The following is a 19,243-nucleotide window of genomic DNA, read 5'->3' as shown; positions in this document are numbered from 1 at the left end:
CTCTGTCATAAATGAAAGAGTATATAAAATGGCATAAGGGACTACTAAAAACAGCTTTCTGGTGATATGTAATGAGTTCAGTAAACATGAGGTAAAGAAGTAAAAACAAGAAGCACAAAAAGAAACAATAAAGAAACAGTCATCTCAAGGCGATTTTGATAAAGGCTCAAACGAGACAGTTTCTTATTGAGAAAAATAATACAGACAATTGTGATTACTCTGGAGAAGATGAGGTTGTAGAGCATGATCTGTTTAATCAGCATATAAATAAAATGACATACCTGATAAAAAGTTTAATTAAAATGAAGGGAAAGCAGGATCCTTTTGATTCATTACATTATTCCAGTTGTGACAACTATAGTCATTTTGTTTAAATATTTATTTCATGAATTAATTATTTTTTGATTCACACTCCATACCAGCTGGTGGCGGTACAACACAAATTTGTTGTCTGCCAAACGCCAGTAAAATCCAAAGGGAAGAAGAAGAAAACCGTGGTTTCTAGCCACATCAACTTCCCTGCTGTTTGTGGTCATATTTACAATGTTTGTGGTCTGTGACGTAAAATCTGAGTGTTTTAAGTAAGAATGTCTTCTGACCAAACGTATCGAGAGCTTAGCAGCGAGCAGCTAACTTCTGCTGAGGAATCATTGACAGAATTTAATAACGTTGCCGTCAAATATGAAGAAGAGGTTGATGGTCCGTCCAGACTGCTGGATTTGACCCGGATACCCCTAATAATCCTTCACCGAATAGGTAAATGAACACATCAGTGCTGTGGTTTGTTGCTGAAAAGTTGTGGGATTCGGTTAGCATTTTAATCACATCTCACTACCCACAATGCATCCTGATACATTTCACCTTATTGGTGGCGAGAAAAGCTAAACATGACACAACGTTAGAGTGAAACAAAGCTGCACAAAGTTGTTACTAAAAGTTAAATGTTTTCAAGAGGTAAGTTAGAAAGGGTGTTTTGTTTTATAGCTGCTGGATGCACCAAATATCACCTGAGCTGATGGAGACATTTTCTTCCGCAGGTATTATTTGATTATGTGATTCTGAAAAGAAACTATTTCAACCTAATTTAACTGTCAGCGAGATATTTAAAAGCAGCACTATGGATATGGGTCGGTTAATGGAAATGAACGTGCATTTAAAGGAAAGGGGAGTGATAACTACAAAGGAGAGAGGGACATAAATCTATAAATAATTTATACAAAAATAACTTTTGAAAATATAATATGGTGCACAATTAAACTTAGGAAAAAACTTGTAAAAATTGAGTAGGAAAGCATAGATCATGGTGAGTGGTTAAAAAACAAACATTAAATTCAATTTCTGCCACATTTTATAAATAAAAAATAAACTAATTTAATTCAATGGGTTTTTTTTTCTTTATTTACTAGCAAAATTCTATTTTTTTAAGCCATTTATGTATTCTTAATTATGTCTGATTTGTCTGCCTACAGTAGTTTGTAAAGGTTTTAATCACCGCGAAAAACAATTTTTTTTTTAAGGTGTCTAAATAAGTGGTTCACCAGGTTTCCTACAGATATTTGGACTCACTGTAGTTCATGGGCCTGGCAAAACATGTGTCCCGGTAAACAAGCGCTGTACCCCGGTAAAAGAAAATGGCAAATCTAGAAGTGGAGAAAAAAAAAAAAACTGAACAAAACTCTTACTTACAGATTTTCTGAATCGATAAGACCCATTTCTCGAAAGCTGCCCTCCTGTTCTCCAAACTGTACACAAAACCCATTTTTTTCAAGTTACGTTCACAAAACCTCAGACTCTTCTTGCAAAACTTAACTCTCACCTCAGAACAGTTCAGTCAGGGCTCAAAACTGAACTATGTTGTCAACTCGTGCCCCAAGTCAATCAAAAACACTACTGAGGAGCCTCTAAATACTACATAGAAAAATAGAAAACACAATGCTCAGGACCTGAAGCTGTAGAAATAAATGTTTATTGTTCACTATAGGCTAAATGCATGTTGCAAAACAAAAAACCTGTGTATTTAGCACTTGTACGTAGTAAAAAAAAGGACAAAAACAGAAATCTTGTGCATTTAGCATCGGGTGTAGAGTAAGCCTATGTAAAAATGAAGTACAAACCTATACAAATAAGAAGTGCATTACTCATCCACAGCATTATTTTCCTGTACTGGGTCAGGCCACAAGACATCATCTACATCACAGGCCACATTTTGTCTGGCCAGGCAATGGGGGCAAAAATCCCTGGCATGCTGTATACAGGCTTGGCCTGCCTCCACACCTATGTCACCACAGGCTAGTTCCATGGCTTGCAGGAGATTTACCCTGGAGTAAGGTTGGCATTTATATACCTCCCACCCCCATGAGGCAGTCTTTCAATTCTACAAAAAGAGAACATGCAGTTGCAAAAATATACATAGAATACTAGGCCTACTAACAGTTAGACTAGCCCTCCATTACAATACTACAGTATATTGGCACAGTGATGTTTCTGCTTTAATGTGGGGCCTCCTTTATTTCTATTAGGAAGACTGTCACCACACATATTATGCAAAGTCCTTTAAATCTTTACAACCATTCAGGATGTCACATAAAAAAAATAGAAAAGTAGCCAGCCAATGCGCACGGAGGTTTCTCATCTCGTACTCGTACTCATCGTCTTCCGCTTTATCCGGGACCGGGTCGCGGGGGCAGCAGACTCAGCAGAGACACCCAGACGTCCCTCTCCCCAGACACCTCTTCCAGCTCCTCCGGGGGGAGCCCAAGGCATTCCCAGGCCAGCCGAGAGACATAGTCCCTCCAGCGTGTCCTGGGCCTCCTCCCGGTGGGACGTGCCTGGAACGCTATAATTGTTATATCAATTCTAATTATTTTGATAGTATAAAGGAATCAGGAGGCCATCGTGCCCCTGCGTATCAAAAACAGATTGAACAGGCTTGGGGTCTTTTCACACCCCCATTCGCTATTTCCCATCTGTGGTCGGAGGCCGGGAGAGGGAATGGGCCCTCTAGTCGGGTCTGGGGTTGGGGGGTCGGGTCTTGGGGATTGTCTGGTGCTGGGCTGGCGATTGAAAAGGTTTGTGTGGATTTATGCACACTTTCACACAACGTTCATTTTATTACTTGCCAACTTGTGCGTAAAACATTGAAAAGGGCTGAAATTAAAGCGGTGAATGAAAACAGGCAATGATAAATTTGATAACCTTAATATTTATAACATTAATATTTACCATGTTATCATTTTATTGACCTCCTAATTCACAGATTCTAATTTTCACAGAGGTGAAATGAATCACATGTTGGTTTTTGCGGCACTCAGTTTTACCATGTTCAGTATTTCACACCTTCAATTTATTTCAAGTTAATTTTTGTTACTTTGACCCCTCATATTCTAATACATCTTTACCTATATGATATGAATGTGCTTTCTTTTACGTAAATGCTTTTTTCTGCTTTTGTGTCCAGACTTGGTACAGCACAATGTCAAGGAGGAGGAGGTTAATACTGACCAACAGTTCTGTAGCCAGGAGAAGAATTTCAGTTTGGACCAGAAGGAACCAGAACCTCTACAGATAAAAGAAGAACATGATGAGCTAGAACATCTGCAAATAAAAGTGGAAAAAGAGCTTTCCTTAAATAAGGATGAAGATCAACGTGTGTTGAAGCAGGAGACTGATACCTTTGTGGTGACTCCTTCCTATGAGGGTTTATACCACACTGAACCTGAACCAAACAGAAACCCGTCTGTCTCTCAGGGCTCTGCTGAAGCTGAAAACCAGGATCAGGAAAGAACCAATCCTGAAGCTTCAGTGGCAACAAGAGAACACAGGGGTCAAAAAAACAGACAGCATAAAGACCGTTTAAAACTAAAAGGGCACAAAAACATTCAGAAACATGAACTGTACTTGTGTAAAATGTGTGATGAAAATGTTTCTCAAAATGGTCACTTGACTAAAAATATTAGAAATCACCCACGTAAAAACCCTGCTACATGTGGGACCTGTGGAAAAATGTTGAGTCCAAAAACCAATGTATCTCGTCACTTCAAACCTCACACAGGTGAGAAGCCTTTCTTGTGTAAACTATGTGGAAAACGTTTCGGGTGGAAACATCACTTAACTAACCACATGAATGTTCACACAGGTGAGAGGCCTTTCTCATGTAAGCTGTGTGAAAAAAGTTTCAGTAGAAAACACATTTTATCTGACCACATGAGAAGTCACACAGGTGAGAAGCCTTTCTCATGTCAGCTATGTGACAAAAGATTCAGTAGAAAACAAAGTTTATCCGACCACATAAAATTTCACACAGGTGAGAGGCCTTTTCTGTGTAGGATTTGTGGAAAGAGTTATATTGTAGAAAGTAATTTGAAAGCTCACATGAGAATTCACACCGGTTCAAAGCTTTTGTCTTGTATGATCTGTGGGAAGGTTTTCACACGTAAATGTAATTTAAGCGATCACATGAAAAGTCACACAGGTGAGAAACCTTTTTTATGTACAACCTGTGGAAAAGGTTTCAGTAGAAGAAGTAATTTAACTGACCATGTGACAATTCACACAGGCGAGAAACCTTTTTCATGTATAACCTGTGGAAAATGTTTTCGCAGAAAATGTTATTTAACTGATCACGTAAAAATTCACACAAGTGAGAAGCTTTTCTCTTGTATGACCTTTGGAGAAAGTTTCGATCCCACTGCACAGTTAACTGATCATCTAAACATACATGATGGTAAGAAAGATTTCTTGTGTAAGCTTTGTGGGAAAAGTTTCACCTCAACAAGTAAGATTAATTGTCACATGAGAACTCACACAGGTGAAAAGCCTTTTTCATGTATGACTTGTGGGAAGGTTTTCACACAAAAATGTACTTTAGCTCGTCATATGACGATTCACACTGGTGAGAAACCTTTTTCATGTATGACCTGTGGCAAAAGTTTCAGTAGAAAATGTAATTTATCTGATCACATGAAAATTCACGCAGATGAGAAGCTTTTTCCATGTCCGATCTGTGGAAAACGTTTTGTTGTAAATATTTATTTGAATAGACACATGAAAATACACCAAAGCTAGAAGTCTTTCTCTTTTGAATTTTAGAAAACAAAGACGGCAAATAAAACTTCACAAGAGCTCACACAGGTTAAAGGTTTTTCATTGTCATCATGTTTTAAAAAGTCCCACTAATACCAGTCCTTTGACTGGCACCTGAAACCTCACAACTGGTAAGGGGTCATATTTTGATTGTAGAAAATCAGGCCTGATATTTGTTTAGCTGCAGCTTTTGATTAAAACAAGTAATAAACCTTTTGCCTGTTTGCAGTGTGAGATTAAAGATCAGCTGTATGTTGGATAAGAATTTGTAAATTAAACACTCAGTCCAAAGTGGGGTTTAAATTTGCCTTGAATATCTGTATTTTAACGTGTTTCTTTTAGACAAAGGTTTTATGTTTATGCTTTCTCTCTTTTTGCCTTGCCTTTGATGACTGGTTAAGAACTTTGGATTTCCTTGTCTATGAACAGTACTTTCTAAAAAAAAAATTTGCCTCTTCAACCTTTTTATGTAGGGGAATTGTGATGAGATTATGATCATAATGTAATATATTATTGTGAGTACGCCCATATCTATCTTAACCCCTTAGGTTCCTTTTTTTATTGAACAAACACTTTTTACCCATATGTCCCAAAATGGTACCTCTTATAAAAGTGTAATAAATATTTTATATATTTTTTCACTTTCACTGCATTAAATCTTTTCATCAACTTCAGACCTATCCAAAGACATAAAGTTTTTCATATTTTGAAATCTATTCTATATTTTAATGTCCTTTTTGTCTAAACAAACCTTTTTTCCTAAGGGGAAAAACAATATGCTATATTTTCCAAAAATAAGCCTTGAGTAGGTTAGAAATTGATAACTATATTGATTTTGATGCATTTATATTTTTGGAGCAATGAAAGTTTAATGCAAAAAAATGTTTTTACACTTAGTTTCCAAAGCATATGATTGATATTTAAAAAATGTTTATTTGCTTTCTTTGCATCAAATCTTTTCGACAACTTCAGATCTGTCCTTAAATATGAAATTTTAAGTATTTTTTTAAAGTTGTATTTATGTTTTTATGCCATTTTGTCCAAAAAACACATAATATGTAATATTTTCCAAACATAAACATTAAAGTGAAGTATTTTGGAGATGTTAGAGCCTTGACTTGGTCAAAAATGTATAATATTGATTTTGGAGCAATGATCAAACTTTAAATATGCTCTTCTCATGCATGCGTGTGTTCTCTCCGGGTACTTCGGCTTCCTCCCACACTCTAAAAACATGACTGTTAGGTTATTTGGTCTCTCTAAATCACACTTAGGTGTGAGTGGGTGTGTGCGTGGTTAGTTGGCCTGTCGGTCCCTGTGTTGCCCTGTGATAAACTGGCGACCTGTTCAGGGTGTAATCGCCTGTAGACCGCTGGATACAGACGCCAGCTCCCCCATGACCCTGTGGGGAAAAAGTGAGTATAGAAAAATGGATGGATGGATTTATTAAATAAAAATCTAGTTTTTCAACCCTGCAGCAGCACCTAAAACAGTTGCAAGAAAACAATTTTCTTCTCTTAGAGCTGTGAAATTATTTTAAATATTGTTTCACAAAATGTTTTTCTTTTAAATGATTTGAAATGTAATCTCATAGTTGCAAGGAAATTAATCAAATATTACAAGCTTTTGAAAAACTGATCAATTTTATGTCCTAAAAAATGACATTTATACAACAGCCAGAAATGTTGTTGTGTTTTCCTTAATAAGACGCTCTGAGAGAGCTATTTATGGTAGAATAATTTGTTGCAGAGATAAACTTTTCTGATAATATTTACTTGTCTGATTTCACAATATATGAAAGCGGTGAGTTAGTCCTGATTTGTTGCAGGGCAAAACTGAGTTCCTGTCTGATGAAAATGTCTGGATTTTACTTCAGTAAACATGGCACCATGAATGCATCACTGCTGAAGCAAAGCAAGAGTCAAGTTTCTGTACTAAAAATGTTCATTTTATCTAACATTATATGTTTCTTATATTTAAAAAAAAAAATGTTATACCGGTTCTTCAGTTGTAACAAGGAATCTCTTTCTAACATATCTCATATGTTTTGATAGTGACCGGGGAGGCTCTTGGTCATTTTTAAATACAATTAGTTACTGCTTGATTTCCAAATTTCTTTGCATATAAAAGAAAAAGCACTTTGCATCTTTTGACATATATCAGTTTTAAAAAAGACATAATTTCTGCACTTGCACATCTGATTATATAAGTTAATTTTCCTTTTTTTTAACTTCTCTTGAATTGTCAAAGGGGAAACATCCCATTTCAATAAAGACCACCTCATGTGACAAAAAATCTCAGCCAACCTTTTAGGAAAATGAATGAAAATAAAAAATGTGCAACTACTTAATGCCACCTTCCGGATGTCTCTCATTCATATCTGTCCTGCCAATTTCCTAGATGAATATTGTGTATCCTTTTATATCATCTTCTTAATATATTTTCAACCATACTTTCATGGCAAAACATCTCAAATGAAATCACTCCATCAAAATTTGATTGCTTTTGTCAGTTAATTCAAAAAAATGAAAGAAATGTACCTAAAGTCTTGGATATTCTTGCTGTTTGTTGGTAACCTGAGTCAGGATGCTATCAACTCTTTCATGTTAATCTTTATTTTAAAATAATTTTCACACAGATGTTAGGAGCCTTGGAAGTATCTTAGTGTATAAGAATAATTAATATCCAGAAATATGAGTAGTTTATTACAAAAATCCTACTGAAGCATTTTCAAAAACACTGATGTTGACATATTTTGAAAGTTATGTGAAATTATTGAAAACTTTTCCTAGAAACTAAAATATAAACAATGATGGAGGAACAAAACTATGTTTCTGATGAAATCCCAGTAAAAGAACTTACAGCAGTATCAGATGGTTCCAAGTTGGAGTCACTCAGAGCATTTCCATAGAGATCCACTTTGCATCAGCAGCACCATGCTCCAGTGATCTGGGAGAGTTTATAGTCCTGAGAGTTGAACACTGGATGACTGACAGCTGTCCTTCATCACAACAGAAGACACAGAAATCCTCCTCATCAAAAACATGACTTTGATCTACGTCCTCATCTGGACTCTCCTCTGCTGCTGCTTCACAGGTAAAGTCCAGAGAATCAAACTCTTCTCCTCCATGAAAATCTGACCCTCTGAAATGAAGCCGACAAAACCATGAAGCTGCTTTATGTTTTTGTTTCTGTGTCCTCAGAGTCCAGAGGTCAGGTCACAGTGACTCAGCCTGCAGCAGTGAGAGCTGATCTGGGAGGATCTGTCACCATCAGCTGTAGAACCAGTCAGAATGTTTATAACAACAAGCTTAGCCTGGTACCAACAGAAAGATGGACAAACTCCTAAACTTCTCATTTATCGTGCTAGCTCTCGAACATCAGGGACTCCAAGTTGTTTTACAGGCAGTGAATCAAACTCTGACTTCACTCTGACCATCAGTGGAGTTCAGGCTGAAGATGTTGCAGTTTATTACTGTCAGAGTTTTCATGTCATCAGCAGCCAGCAGGTGTTCACACAGTGAAAAACTGTCGTACAAAAACCTCCCGTCAGACTGAACTGAAAGTAATTGCCAGTGGCAGCTGGAAACTACTGTAGAGACTGATACAGTTCACTGAAAACCTTCACATTCTTGAAGACAACGTTTCATGAGACAAACATGTATTTCCATTTATTTATAAAATATTCTTACATCAGACTAATTTGAAGGAAAGAACTCTAATTTGGTTGACATATGTTGAACAATGTTTTAAACAAAGTTTTCTTTTTCTTTTTTTGAGAGACAAAATCTACGAATCTACGAGCCTCTTGATTAAGGGACACTTAATAGTTGGGTATATAACCATCACCAAATCATGACATGGTAAGCCAATTATCATTAGGAATCAGTCTATGGATAATCTGTGGTTGTAAACTCTCATTGTTATATTAGGAACCTTATTATTGGTAAAGGTTGGTTAATGGTCTGTTAACACCGTCTAATGATAAACTAATGATCACTGATTGTTAAGAGCCACTTATTATTCCTCTGCTTATTATCACGCATCAACAAGAAAAAAATCAATTCTGAAGTTTTCTTTTATAATAAAATTGATCCAGGTTGTGCAACGTAAACTGTTGTATATTGATCAAGAATTGATGGCCTCCTCCAGGTTTTCTTGAAGCCTGGTAGGGATCCACTTACTGCGAATTGTTACAACAATACATATATTAGATATTAATGAAAATGAGAGTAGACACAATGGCACAGGAGGCTACTAAGAATAACTTTGTGGATATGTATATATATTCAGTAAAGAAGGAGTAAGGAAGATTATTAGGCAGAAAATGAGTGAAAGATGGAAAAAAATACAGTAGGAGGAAAATATCAAGTGTTGATAGTTTAAAAGGATTTATAGAAAGTAGGAAAAATGGTAAGCACAAAAAGAAACAGTTATATCAAGGCTCAGATTTGGACACAGGCTCAAACTAGACATAAGTATGATTACTGCTGAGAAGATGAGTATGTAAAGCATATTCTGTCAAAGTATCAGCAGGATTACAATAAAATAACACACCTGATTTTTACCAAAATTAAAGTGAAGCTGGATTCTACTGATTTATTACAAAATTATTCAAATTGTGATAGCTATCAGGATTTTTGTTTGAAAAATTACATAACATTGTGGTTTATATTTTTATTTCGTAATTGAATTTAATTATTTGTTTCCCCACCCCTTACCATTTGGTGGCGGTAGTGCACAAATATGTTGTTTTCCAAACTCCAGTAAAAGAAAGAACAGGAAGTCAAACGTGATTTTTAGCAGAATCAGCTTCCCCACTGTTTGAGGCCATATTTACGATGTTTGTGTTCTGTGAGGTGAATAACTGACTGTTTTAGGTAAGTATGTCTTCCGACCAGTCTCATAGAGAGCTTAGCAGCGAGCAGCTAACTCCTGCTGAAGAAACATTCACAGAATTTAAGGACGTTGTCGTCAAATACGAAGAGGAGGTTGATGGTCCGCTCAGACTGCTGGATTTCACCCGGATACCCCTGATAATCCTTCACCGAATAGGTAAATGAACACATCAGTGCTGTGGTTTGTTGCTGGTAAGATTTAAGCAGAGTTCTTGCATCCGGTTAGCATTTTAAAAGCGTTTCTCAAGTTTTCTTTAAGGATCAAAATAAACTGAGCTGATTCCCTACCCACAATGCATCCCGATACATTTCACGTTATTGGTGGCGAGCAAAAATCTAAACATAACAGCGTTAGTGTGAAACAAAGCTGCACACAGTTGTCACTAAAGTTAAATGTTTTTAAGAAATAGGACGTAAGTTAGGAGGGGTGTGTGAATTGTTATATAGCTGCTGGATGCACCAAATATCACCGAATGAGGGGAACTAAATATTTCCAAATTTATTTATATCAGCTGTACGTTTGTCAAAGTGTAGCACCAAAGAAAATCCTCGTACATGTTGAACCATGCTTGGCAATAAAGTGTTTTGTGACTTTGAACTGATGAAGACATTTTCTTCCCCAGATAGTATTACGAACACAAATAAATTGGATTGTGTGATTCTTAATATAAACATATATTTTAAATACATTTTTATATATATATATATATATATATATATATATATATATGTATACATGTGTGTGTATATATGTATGTATTTATATGTATCTATATATAGATACATATCTATAGATATAGCTATCGAGTGGAAGTTAGTGTCCCATGTGTTGCAAACGCAGCCCATGCACAAGAACCACACGGGAGAAAACATTGCAGGTTTACTTCGTGAAGCTCTGGAGCAATGGGGCTTGAGTGCTAAAAATCCTGTTGTAGTTAATGATAATGTTGCCAACATGGCAGTGGCTGCTAGGCTAGCAGAAATTAGCCACATTCAGTGTTTTGCGCACAGCCTTAACCTCGAATCTGTGAAAGCACTTAAACTACCAGCGGTGGCCAGACTACTAGGCAGAGTTAGACGTGTCACTGGCTTCTTTAGGCGCAGTGCAGTAGCTAGTCATCAGCTAAAGCTCAAACAGGAATAACTCCAACTACAAAAGCACAGACTGATCACAGACGTCGTTACACGCTGGAATAGCTCCTACGACCTGACTGAGAGGCTTTTAGAACACCAACCAGCCATTTGTGCCGCACTTGTTTCCAATGAAGTCAGAAAAACTGAGAAGGACATTTTCACATTGACAGTCAGACATCACATGTGCTGAAGATGTGCTTAAAGCAATGAAACCTGAACATGAAAGATGCCACTTTAGTGATGTCAGATGAGAGCATGCCAACTGTCACTTGTTGCACCACTTCATGCCAAGCTAGTCGTGGGCACAGAAGTCCTGATGATTCGGATATAATGAAGGACATAAAGAAAGCAATAGCTGAAAATTTGAAAAAGAGATATGTCAATGGCAAGGAGACCCTGTACATTGCGTCAGCTGTTGTCCATCGGTTCAAGAATCTACTTTTCCTCTCTGAGGCAGAGGCTGCTGACATATACAGAAGACTGACTGAAGCTGTGGTGGCTGAGATACAAAAGCAAAATATTGTAAGTGCAATACTGATTGATTTATATATTTTGTTTATATCTTACAATTACTGATGACTTTTTTTTGATTTTCAACAGCAAGAAAGAGAGGAGGACAAAGAGTGACATAACGAAAACAATCAACCAGAGACCAACCTCCAGCCACCATTGAAGAGACCTCTAGCATCATGCGCTTTGGCTGACCTGTTTGGTACAACGTTTGCCTTTGCAAAGGACACTGCACAGAAATCTGAGATTGCAACAACTGAGGTTAGAAGGTTTAGGGACAAAACCCCTTTGCCTCTTTGTGATGACTCTCTCGACTGGTGGAGGAAGCATATTGCAGATTACCCTCATATAGATAGGATAGCAAATTGTTTCCTCTGCATTCCTGGTACAACTGTCTCTGCAGAGAGAGTTTTCTACACTGCAGGAGACATTATGTCCCCTCAACGAAGTGTTCTTAAGGCTGGCCACGTAGATCAGCTTTTGTTCTTACACAAGAATCTTAAGATAAAAAAATAAAAATAGATAAGCACCGATGTGCCAACAGTACTCATGTGAACACTTAATTGGTTGTTTCCCTTTTTTATGTTCAGGCATAGACTTTTGTTAAATTTAACAAATGTTTTGAACGAGTACAAGCTGTACCAGGCAGATTGCAGCATTTGAAATGCTGATAAGAATGTCTTTTATGGCACTTTAAAGTTGAAACCTAATATTCATTCAGCTGTTCAATCTAGAAGCCTTCTTGCTACCTCAGAAAGTTGACTTAAGCAGGATTGCACTTTTTATTTAAAACTGGATTAACCTTATTGATATAGGCATTTTTAGGCCTTTGTATTTATTTTAGACTGAAATATTTTTTGTTGTGAAAGTATTTAATTTTTTATTTTAGAAACATCCTGCAAGCAGAAGAGATTGTTGCTTAAAAACTTGTTTGTAAGTTCTTACAAATAAATAAAATGTATTTCATACAGTATTCTTTGTGTGGAAGGTGTATTAATGTACAGGTGAGGTTTTCCAGAGCTATATTATAAAAATCGCAGCATATCATCTTTGTTACTGTATCGGGATATATCTGGATAAATCGTATCATGACACGTGGATCGTGATACATATCGTATCGCCAGATTCTTGCCAATTCACACCCCTAACGCATATAGTTAATCACAGTAGAAGCTCAGTCAGTAGCTATGTCTAGGAGAGACATGGTTAACACTGAAAGACAGGGCTAAGTTTATCATCTGTTTAAGTGAGCATTAAGTTGTTGGCAGCAGCAGCTTGGCCGATGTCCCCCTTCAGGAAGGTGCCACAGCTAAACACAGAGCCAGATCCGAGCTTCTAGAAAGAGAAAAAACAGAGAGAACATGGTTAAAAGCTGAAATAAATAATGCAAAATTCAAGAGTGATATAGAGAATGTAGCAGAGAGTTAAAGTGGTCATTATGTCCTCCTGCAGTCAAAGCCATTAGCAGCATAACTACAGAGATAGAGTGGCTTAGGTTATCCTGAGCGAACTATAAGCTTTATCAAAAAGAAAAGTTTCAAGCCTAGCCTTAAAAGTAGACAGGGTGTCTGCCTCACGGACTAAAACTGGGCGCAGGTTCCACAGGAGAGGAGCCTGATAACTAAAGGATCTGCCTCCCATTCTACTTCTGGAGACTCTAGGAACCACCAGTAAACCTGCAGTCTGAGAACGAAGTGCTGTGTTAGGAACATATGGAACAATCAGATCTCTGATGTATGATGGAGCTAGATCATTAAGGGTTTTATATGTGAGGAGGAGAATTTTAAATTCTATTCTAAATTTAACAGGGAGCCAATGAAGGGAAGCTAAAATAGGAGAAATATGATCTCTCCTTTTTAATTTTCATCAGAACCCTTGCGGCAGCATTTTTGGATCAGCTGAAGGCTTTTAACTTCATTTTGTGGACATCCTGATAGTAAAGAATTGCAATAGTCCAGCCTTGAAGTAGCAAATACATGGACTAGTTTTTCAGCATCACTCCTGGATAGGATATTTCTAATTTTGGCAATATTCCGGAGATTAAAGAAGGAAATCCTAGAAACTTGTTTAATATGGGATTTAAATGACTTGTCCTGGTCAAAAATAACACCAAGGTTTTTTACTTTATTACCGGAGGTCAATTTAATGCCATCCAGGTTAAGTGATTGACTAAGTAATTTCTTTTTCAAAGATGACAATTTCTGTATTGTCTGAATTTAGAAGCAGAAAATGTAAAGTCATCCTAGTTTTTATGTCTTCAAGACATGCTTGTAGTCTGTATAGCAGTATACTGTATAACAGTATACTATTTTTCCAGATCAAGTAGGAGCCCTCTAGGTGTGTAGAGTGCCATTTTCTTTCCAATTTTCTAACGTTGTGCTTTAAAGTACGCAGCCCTGAATTACACAAGGGGAACCAGCCTCCTATAAATAAGTACCCTCTTTTTCAGGAGGGCTACGTCCTCTAATGCACCATGCAATGAGATGGTAGAACTATGAACAAGAGAATCAGTTTGTGAATGGGAAGAAATAAAATAATTGCCCTCATCTGTGTTTTTCTGTGAGAATGAGGAAATTAAAAGAGGAACAGATTCTTTAAAGGTTGTTAAAATAGTCAGACATGACACCGTTATGAGGAAATATTATTTCTTTGCACTCAATGCCGTATGTCAGCACAAGGTCCAGAGAATGAAGACAGAGGTGGGTAGGTCTGCTAATATTTTGAACACAGCCAATTGAGTCTAAAATAGCATTAAAGGCTATATTTAGGCTATCACTTTCAGTGTCAACATGAATGTTAAAATCAAAACCACTATAATGAACTTATCTGTATTTAACACTAAATCAGGTAAGAAGTCTGAGAACTGATCTAAAATTTGAGAATTGAGGCCTGGTGGACTGTACAAGACGACAAACAGAAGTGGTTTTAGTTCTTTGCAGTTTAGATGAGGAAAACTAAGGATAAAATATTCAAAAGAGATCTAGCTATTAATTGGTTTGGGACTAATCAATTAATCGAACTGAAAGATGGTTGCTATTCCTCCTCGCCCAGTATTTCGAAGTATGTGATCATTTAAATAATCAATAGGAGCTGACTCATTCATAGTAACATAATCCTCTTGCTGTTGCCAGGTTTCTGTGAGACAAAATAAATCAATCAGATTGTCACAAATTAAGTCATTAACTAGCAAAGTCTTCGAAGAGAGAGCTCTTTGTTCAATGAGCCACATTTAATTGTGTTATTTTTCTTTTCTGTCTGAGTTTTATTTTTAGGAGATTTTCATGGTTTCCTCTTAAATGATTTTTTAATCTAAACAGGAAGTGACGCAATACGCTGTTTTTTGTGTGAGATACCAGCTAGTATCTGCTGCAATCAAAAGCTAGAGAGGAGACTGGACCACACAAGCGAGCATCTTAGCAGACAGGGGGTGTTGTAGATGACCATTTAGGCTATGGCTGCTGACTTCATCATGTACAATACAGTAAATACTTATTCACCTCATTTCATTTATTTTACTTGATCTTTTTCCAATTTTTTCCATTTTCTTTTCTCTAAATAGTATTTATGTTCTTCTGTACTACATTGTTTGTGCATTTTCTTTCCACTTTTTATTCATAGTTATTTATTGTTTATATTTATTTATCCATCCTAAAATTACCTTACTAGAGGTGCACCTTCAACATGTCCTGCTGCTGAAACTATTTAATTTCCTCCTAGGGGAATTATACAGTTTATCTTTTCTCTATATTAATAGTTGTATGATTGTTATAGAAGTTTATGTGCCCATTTATGCGACTGTTTAGGGGGTTTATCCCTGCGCAATCGAGCCTGTAGTGTCTTATTAATTCACTGTTCTTCATTGTATGGCGAATATCTCTCTTCTTTCGGTCTTTCCGTCATCCTCTCTGCTTAAGACACTCTTAGGCTCACCAAAAGGCCTCCTCACTACACTTAACAGTTTTTTACCTGAGGAGCTCTCTTAAGGTCTAAGGTGCTTTGTGAATAACATTTCTTACCGAGGTAAAATTCTAAGACAAATCTTAAGCTCTGTGCCTTTGTGCCCTGCTTCTCATTCTGTGCCTCTTTGGCCTGGGGCTGCTGCTCCACCTACTTCTGTGCGAGTGTATGGTTGCCCTGGGGAGAAGCTGCGTCGGGCTGCCAGGGACTGCTGCGGCCGGGCCTACCTGCCCTTTGCTGCTTTTAGGTGCTGTGGATTGCAGGCCTTCTATCATTTTTGCCTCACTTACAAATGTACACCTCCAGGTGGCCTGCCTGCTTCTGTATGGTATCCCTTATGTGCCATGACAGGACACATTAAAAAAATAATAAAATGTGTGGCTTACCATCCTTGGGGAGGGTGTCAATGACCGTCTTCTAGACATCTGTCCAGGCAAGAAGTCTTCCCCATGATTGTTTAGCCTTCTGACCCTGTTAGAGAGACCATTTAAATGCTTAGAAACACCCTTTTTTGGTGTTATGAGGTAATTAGTTGATGAGGTTGTCACACCATTAGTTTCTAGTATTTTTATATATCTTTTCACATTTTCTGAGACACTGAATTTTGGGTTTTCATTATCTGTAAGTCATAGTCATTAAATTAACATAAAATTAAAGGCTTAAAATATTTCACTGTGTGTAAGGAATCTAAATATCTGACCATAGTGACAAAATATTAAACATTTTCATGACGTTCTAATTTTATTTTAGATGTACTCACATATTTTGAGATTTCTTGAGCGTGATTTTTACTTGTACATCTGTCAGTGTTCAACCTCATATTTGTTGATAGTTCATTATTTATTTATAATCAGTAAATTAGGAGCTTACGGTGATTTTTCTCACAGCCATTGAATGACGTGATTATATCTGTGATTAAAAAATAAATGTTTACACTGAAAAATATGAAACCCTGGGTTTTTTTCAAAAGAATGGTATTGATTTTTCCTTTACAAAGTAAAAGACTTCATGCTACACTGATAAACTGATTAATGAATATAAGACAGATTGAATAATTATACAATAATATAATCTAATATAGCCCTGATATTTGCTGCAAGATGAATGGAAAATATACTGTTTTGTTTATGTTCTCAATGATAATTTTTTTAAACTGCAACCCATAATAATTTGATGGTTCCAGTACTTTCCATTACATTTTAACCTAGATGAAATAAGTGTGCTTTTTTTACTTAAATGCTTTTTTCTCCTTTTTTTTTAATCCAGACCCGGTACAGCACTATATCAAGAAGGAGGAGGTTAACATGGACCAACAGCTCTGTAACCAAGAGGAACCAGAACCTCTACAGATAAAACAACATGATGAGCTAGAACATCTGCAAATAAAAGTGGAAAAAGAGCTTTCCATAAATAAGGAGGAAGATCCGCATGTGATGAAGCAAGAGACTGATATATTTGTGGTGACTCCTTCCAATGAGGATTTATACCACGCTGAACCTGAACTGAACAGAAACCAGTCTGTCTCTCAGGACTCTGCTGAAGCTGAAAACCAGCATCAGGAAAGAAGCAATCCTGAAGCTTCAGGATTAATCAGCGAAAATAGCGCTCAGAAAACCAGACAGCATAAAGACAGTTCAAAACAAAAAAGGTGCAAGAAAACTGAACATGACTTGTATTCACATAAAATCTGTGATGAAAATCTTTCTCAAAATGGTCACTTGACAAAAAATAATAGAAATCCCCCAATTGAAAGCCATGCTGCATGTGTGATTTGTGGAAAAATATTGAGTCCAAACACCAATTTATCTCGTCACTTAAGAACTCACACAGGTGAGAAGCCTTTCTCATGTAAGCTATGTGGGAAACGTTTCGGGTGGAAACATCACTTAAAGAGCCACATAAGAGTTCACACAGGCGAGAAGCCTTTCTCATGTAAACTATGTGGAACAAGTTTCAGTAGAAAACATCAATTAACTAACCACATGAAAATTCACACAGGTGATAAACCTTTCTCATGTACTCTATGTGGAAAAGGTTTCAGTAGAAAACAAAACTTAATTGACCACATAACAGTTCACACAGGTGAGAAGCCTTTCTCATGTAAGGTATGTGGAAAAAGTTTCGGTAGAAAACAAACTTTATCGGACCACGTTAGAATTCACACAGGTGAGAAGTCTTTCTCCTGTGAGCTATGTGGAAAAAGTTTCCTTAGAAAAAAAACTTTATCTGACCACATTAGAAGTCACACAGGTGAGAAGCATTTCTCATGTACGCTATGTGGAAAAAGTTTCAGTAGAAAACAAACTTTATTTGACCACATTAGACTTCACACAGGTGAGAAGCCATTCTTGTGTACGCTATGTGGAACAAGTTTCAGTTGCAAACATAACTTAACTAACCACATAAAACTTCACACAGTTGAGAAGCCTTTTTCTTGTAAGCTATGTGGAACAGGTTTCACTTGCAAAAATAACTTAACTAATCATATAAAACTTCACACAGGTGAGAAGCCTTTCTCATGTAAGCTATGTGGAACACGTTTTAGTCAAAAATGTCATTTGTCTCGCCACATGAAAGTTCACAATGATGAAAATCCTTTTTCATGTAAGCTTTGTGGAAAAGGTTTCAGTTGGAAACATCACTTAACTAACCACATAAAAGTTCACACAGGTGATAAGTCTTTCTCCTGTAAGCTATGTGGAAAAAGTTTCAGTAGAAAACAACACTTAACTAACCACATAAACGGTCACACAGGTGAGAAGCCTTTCTCATGTAAGCAATGTGGAAAACATTTTAGTAGAAAACAAAGCTTAATTGATCACATTAGAAGTCACACAGGTGACAAGCCTTTCTCATGTAAGCTATGTGGAAAAAGTTTCAGTAGAAAGCAAATTTTATCTGACCATATTAGAACTCACACAGGTGAGAAGCCTTTCTCATGTACACTATGTGGAAAAAGTTTCACTAGAAAACGTCATGTAACTGACCACATAAAAGTTCACACAGGTGAGAAGCCTTTCTTATGTTAGCTATGTGGAAAACATTTCACTAGAAGGAGTTGTATAACTTCTCACACAGGTGAGAAGGCTTTTTCATGTAAACCCTTTGGAAAAAATTACATTGTAGAAAGTTCATGAGAATTTACACCAGATCAAAGCCTTTCTGTTATATGACTTGTGGGAAAGTTTTAATACATAAAACATACTTTTTAGCTTATTACATGACAACTCACACAGGTGAGAAATGTTTTTCATATAACCTGTGGGAAAAGTTTCAGTATAAATTGTAATTTATCTGATGACATAAAAATGAGATAGATGAGACATGAAAATTCACCAAGGCTAGAAATCTTTATCTTCAAAGTAAACAAGTTACAGTAAATGTTTCAATCAAAGACTGAAAGTAAAACTTCACGAGAGCTCACCCATGTGTCATATTTTGAATGTTGAAAATCAGCCTTGAAACCATTTCTGTTTACTGCATCTTTTGATCAAAAACCTGATCAATAATTAATTTGTCTGTGAAATTGAAGACCAAATGTTTATGGGATATTAATTCGAAAATTAAACAGACAGTCCACAGTCGGATTTTAATTTGCCTTTTAATTTCAGTGTTTTAACGTTTATTTTTTGCAATAATTTTATGTTTATGCTTTCTCTCTT

General features: G+C 36.5%; 2 protein-coding genes and 1 pseudogene across 5 annotated transcripts in view; all 3 read left to right on the top strand.

The window, feature by feature from the left end:
* The first annotated feature begins 482 nt into the window (after positions 1–482).
* LOC124879193 (gastrula zinc finger protein XlCGF57.1-like) lies at positions 483–5,723 on the top strand. Of its 2 annotated transcripts, XM_047383622.1 has the most exons (3): positions 483–756; positions 985–1,037; positions 3,458–5,723. In XM_047383622.1, exons 2-3 carry the CDS (start codon positions 992–994, stop codon positions 5,062–5,064), a joined length of 1,653 nt encoding a protein of 550 aa, XP_047239578.1. In that variant the 5' UTR covers positions 483–756; positions 985–991; the 3' UTR covers positions 5,065–5,723. The 2 variants fall into 2 exon arrangements, with proteins under 2 accessions (XP_047239578.1, XP_047239577.1); XM_047383621.1 differs by lacking the exon at positions 985–1,037.
* Positions 5,724–7,971: 2,248 nt separating this feature from the next.
* On the top strand, positions 7,972–8,609 carry LOC124879214 (annotated as a pseudogene).
* Positions 8,610–9,836: 1,227 nt separating this feature from the next.
* Positions 9,837–19,243, top strand: part of LOC124879192 (gastrula zinc finger protein XlCGF26.1-like) — a 44,810-nt gene continuing 35,403 nt past the window's right edge. Inside the window, exons 1-3 of one of the 3 annotated variants that reach the window (XR_007040972.1) lie at positions 10,000–10,137; positions 11,568–11,636; positions 11,715–12,597. Coding sequence is in view for 2 of the 3 variants with exons in the window: in XM_047383615.1 (XP_047239571.1) it covers positions 9,969–10,137; positions 16,848–18,610 (1,932 nt within the window). In the remaining variant the exon portion in view is untranslated. Of the gene's footprint in view, positions 10,138–11,567; positions 11,637–11,714; positions 12,598–16,847; positions 19,108–19,243 lie in introns of those variants that run through there. The other 2 variants (XM_047383615.1, XM_047383620.1) reach the window with 2 other exon arrangements.

Source organism: Girardinichthys multiradiatus, chromosome 13, assembly GCF_021462225.1.
Source record: "Girardinichthys multiradiatus isolate DD_20200921_A chromosome 13, DD_fGirMul_XY1, whole genome shotgun sequence".
NCBI classification, from domain to species: domain Eukaryota; kingdom Metazoa; phylum Chordata; class Actinopteri; order Cyprinodontiformes; family Goodeidae; genus Girardinichthys; species Girardinichthys multiradiatus.
Note: the sequence above shows the minus strand (reverse complement) of the source record. Positions and strands in the feature narration are given on the sequence as shown.

Coding starts and splice junctions, on each gene's coding strand:
- LOC124879193 (XM_047383621.1), top strand. CDS start 588: ATGTCTTCTGACCAAACGTATCGAGAGCTTAGCAGCGAGCAGCTAACT. Junction 757..3,457: donor AATAATCCTTCACCGAATAG/GTAAATGAACAC, acceptor TTTTGTGTCCAG/ACTTGGTACAGCACAATGTC.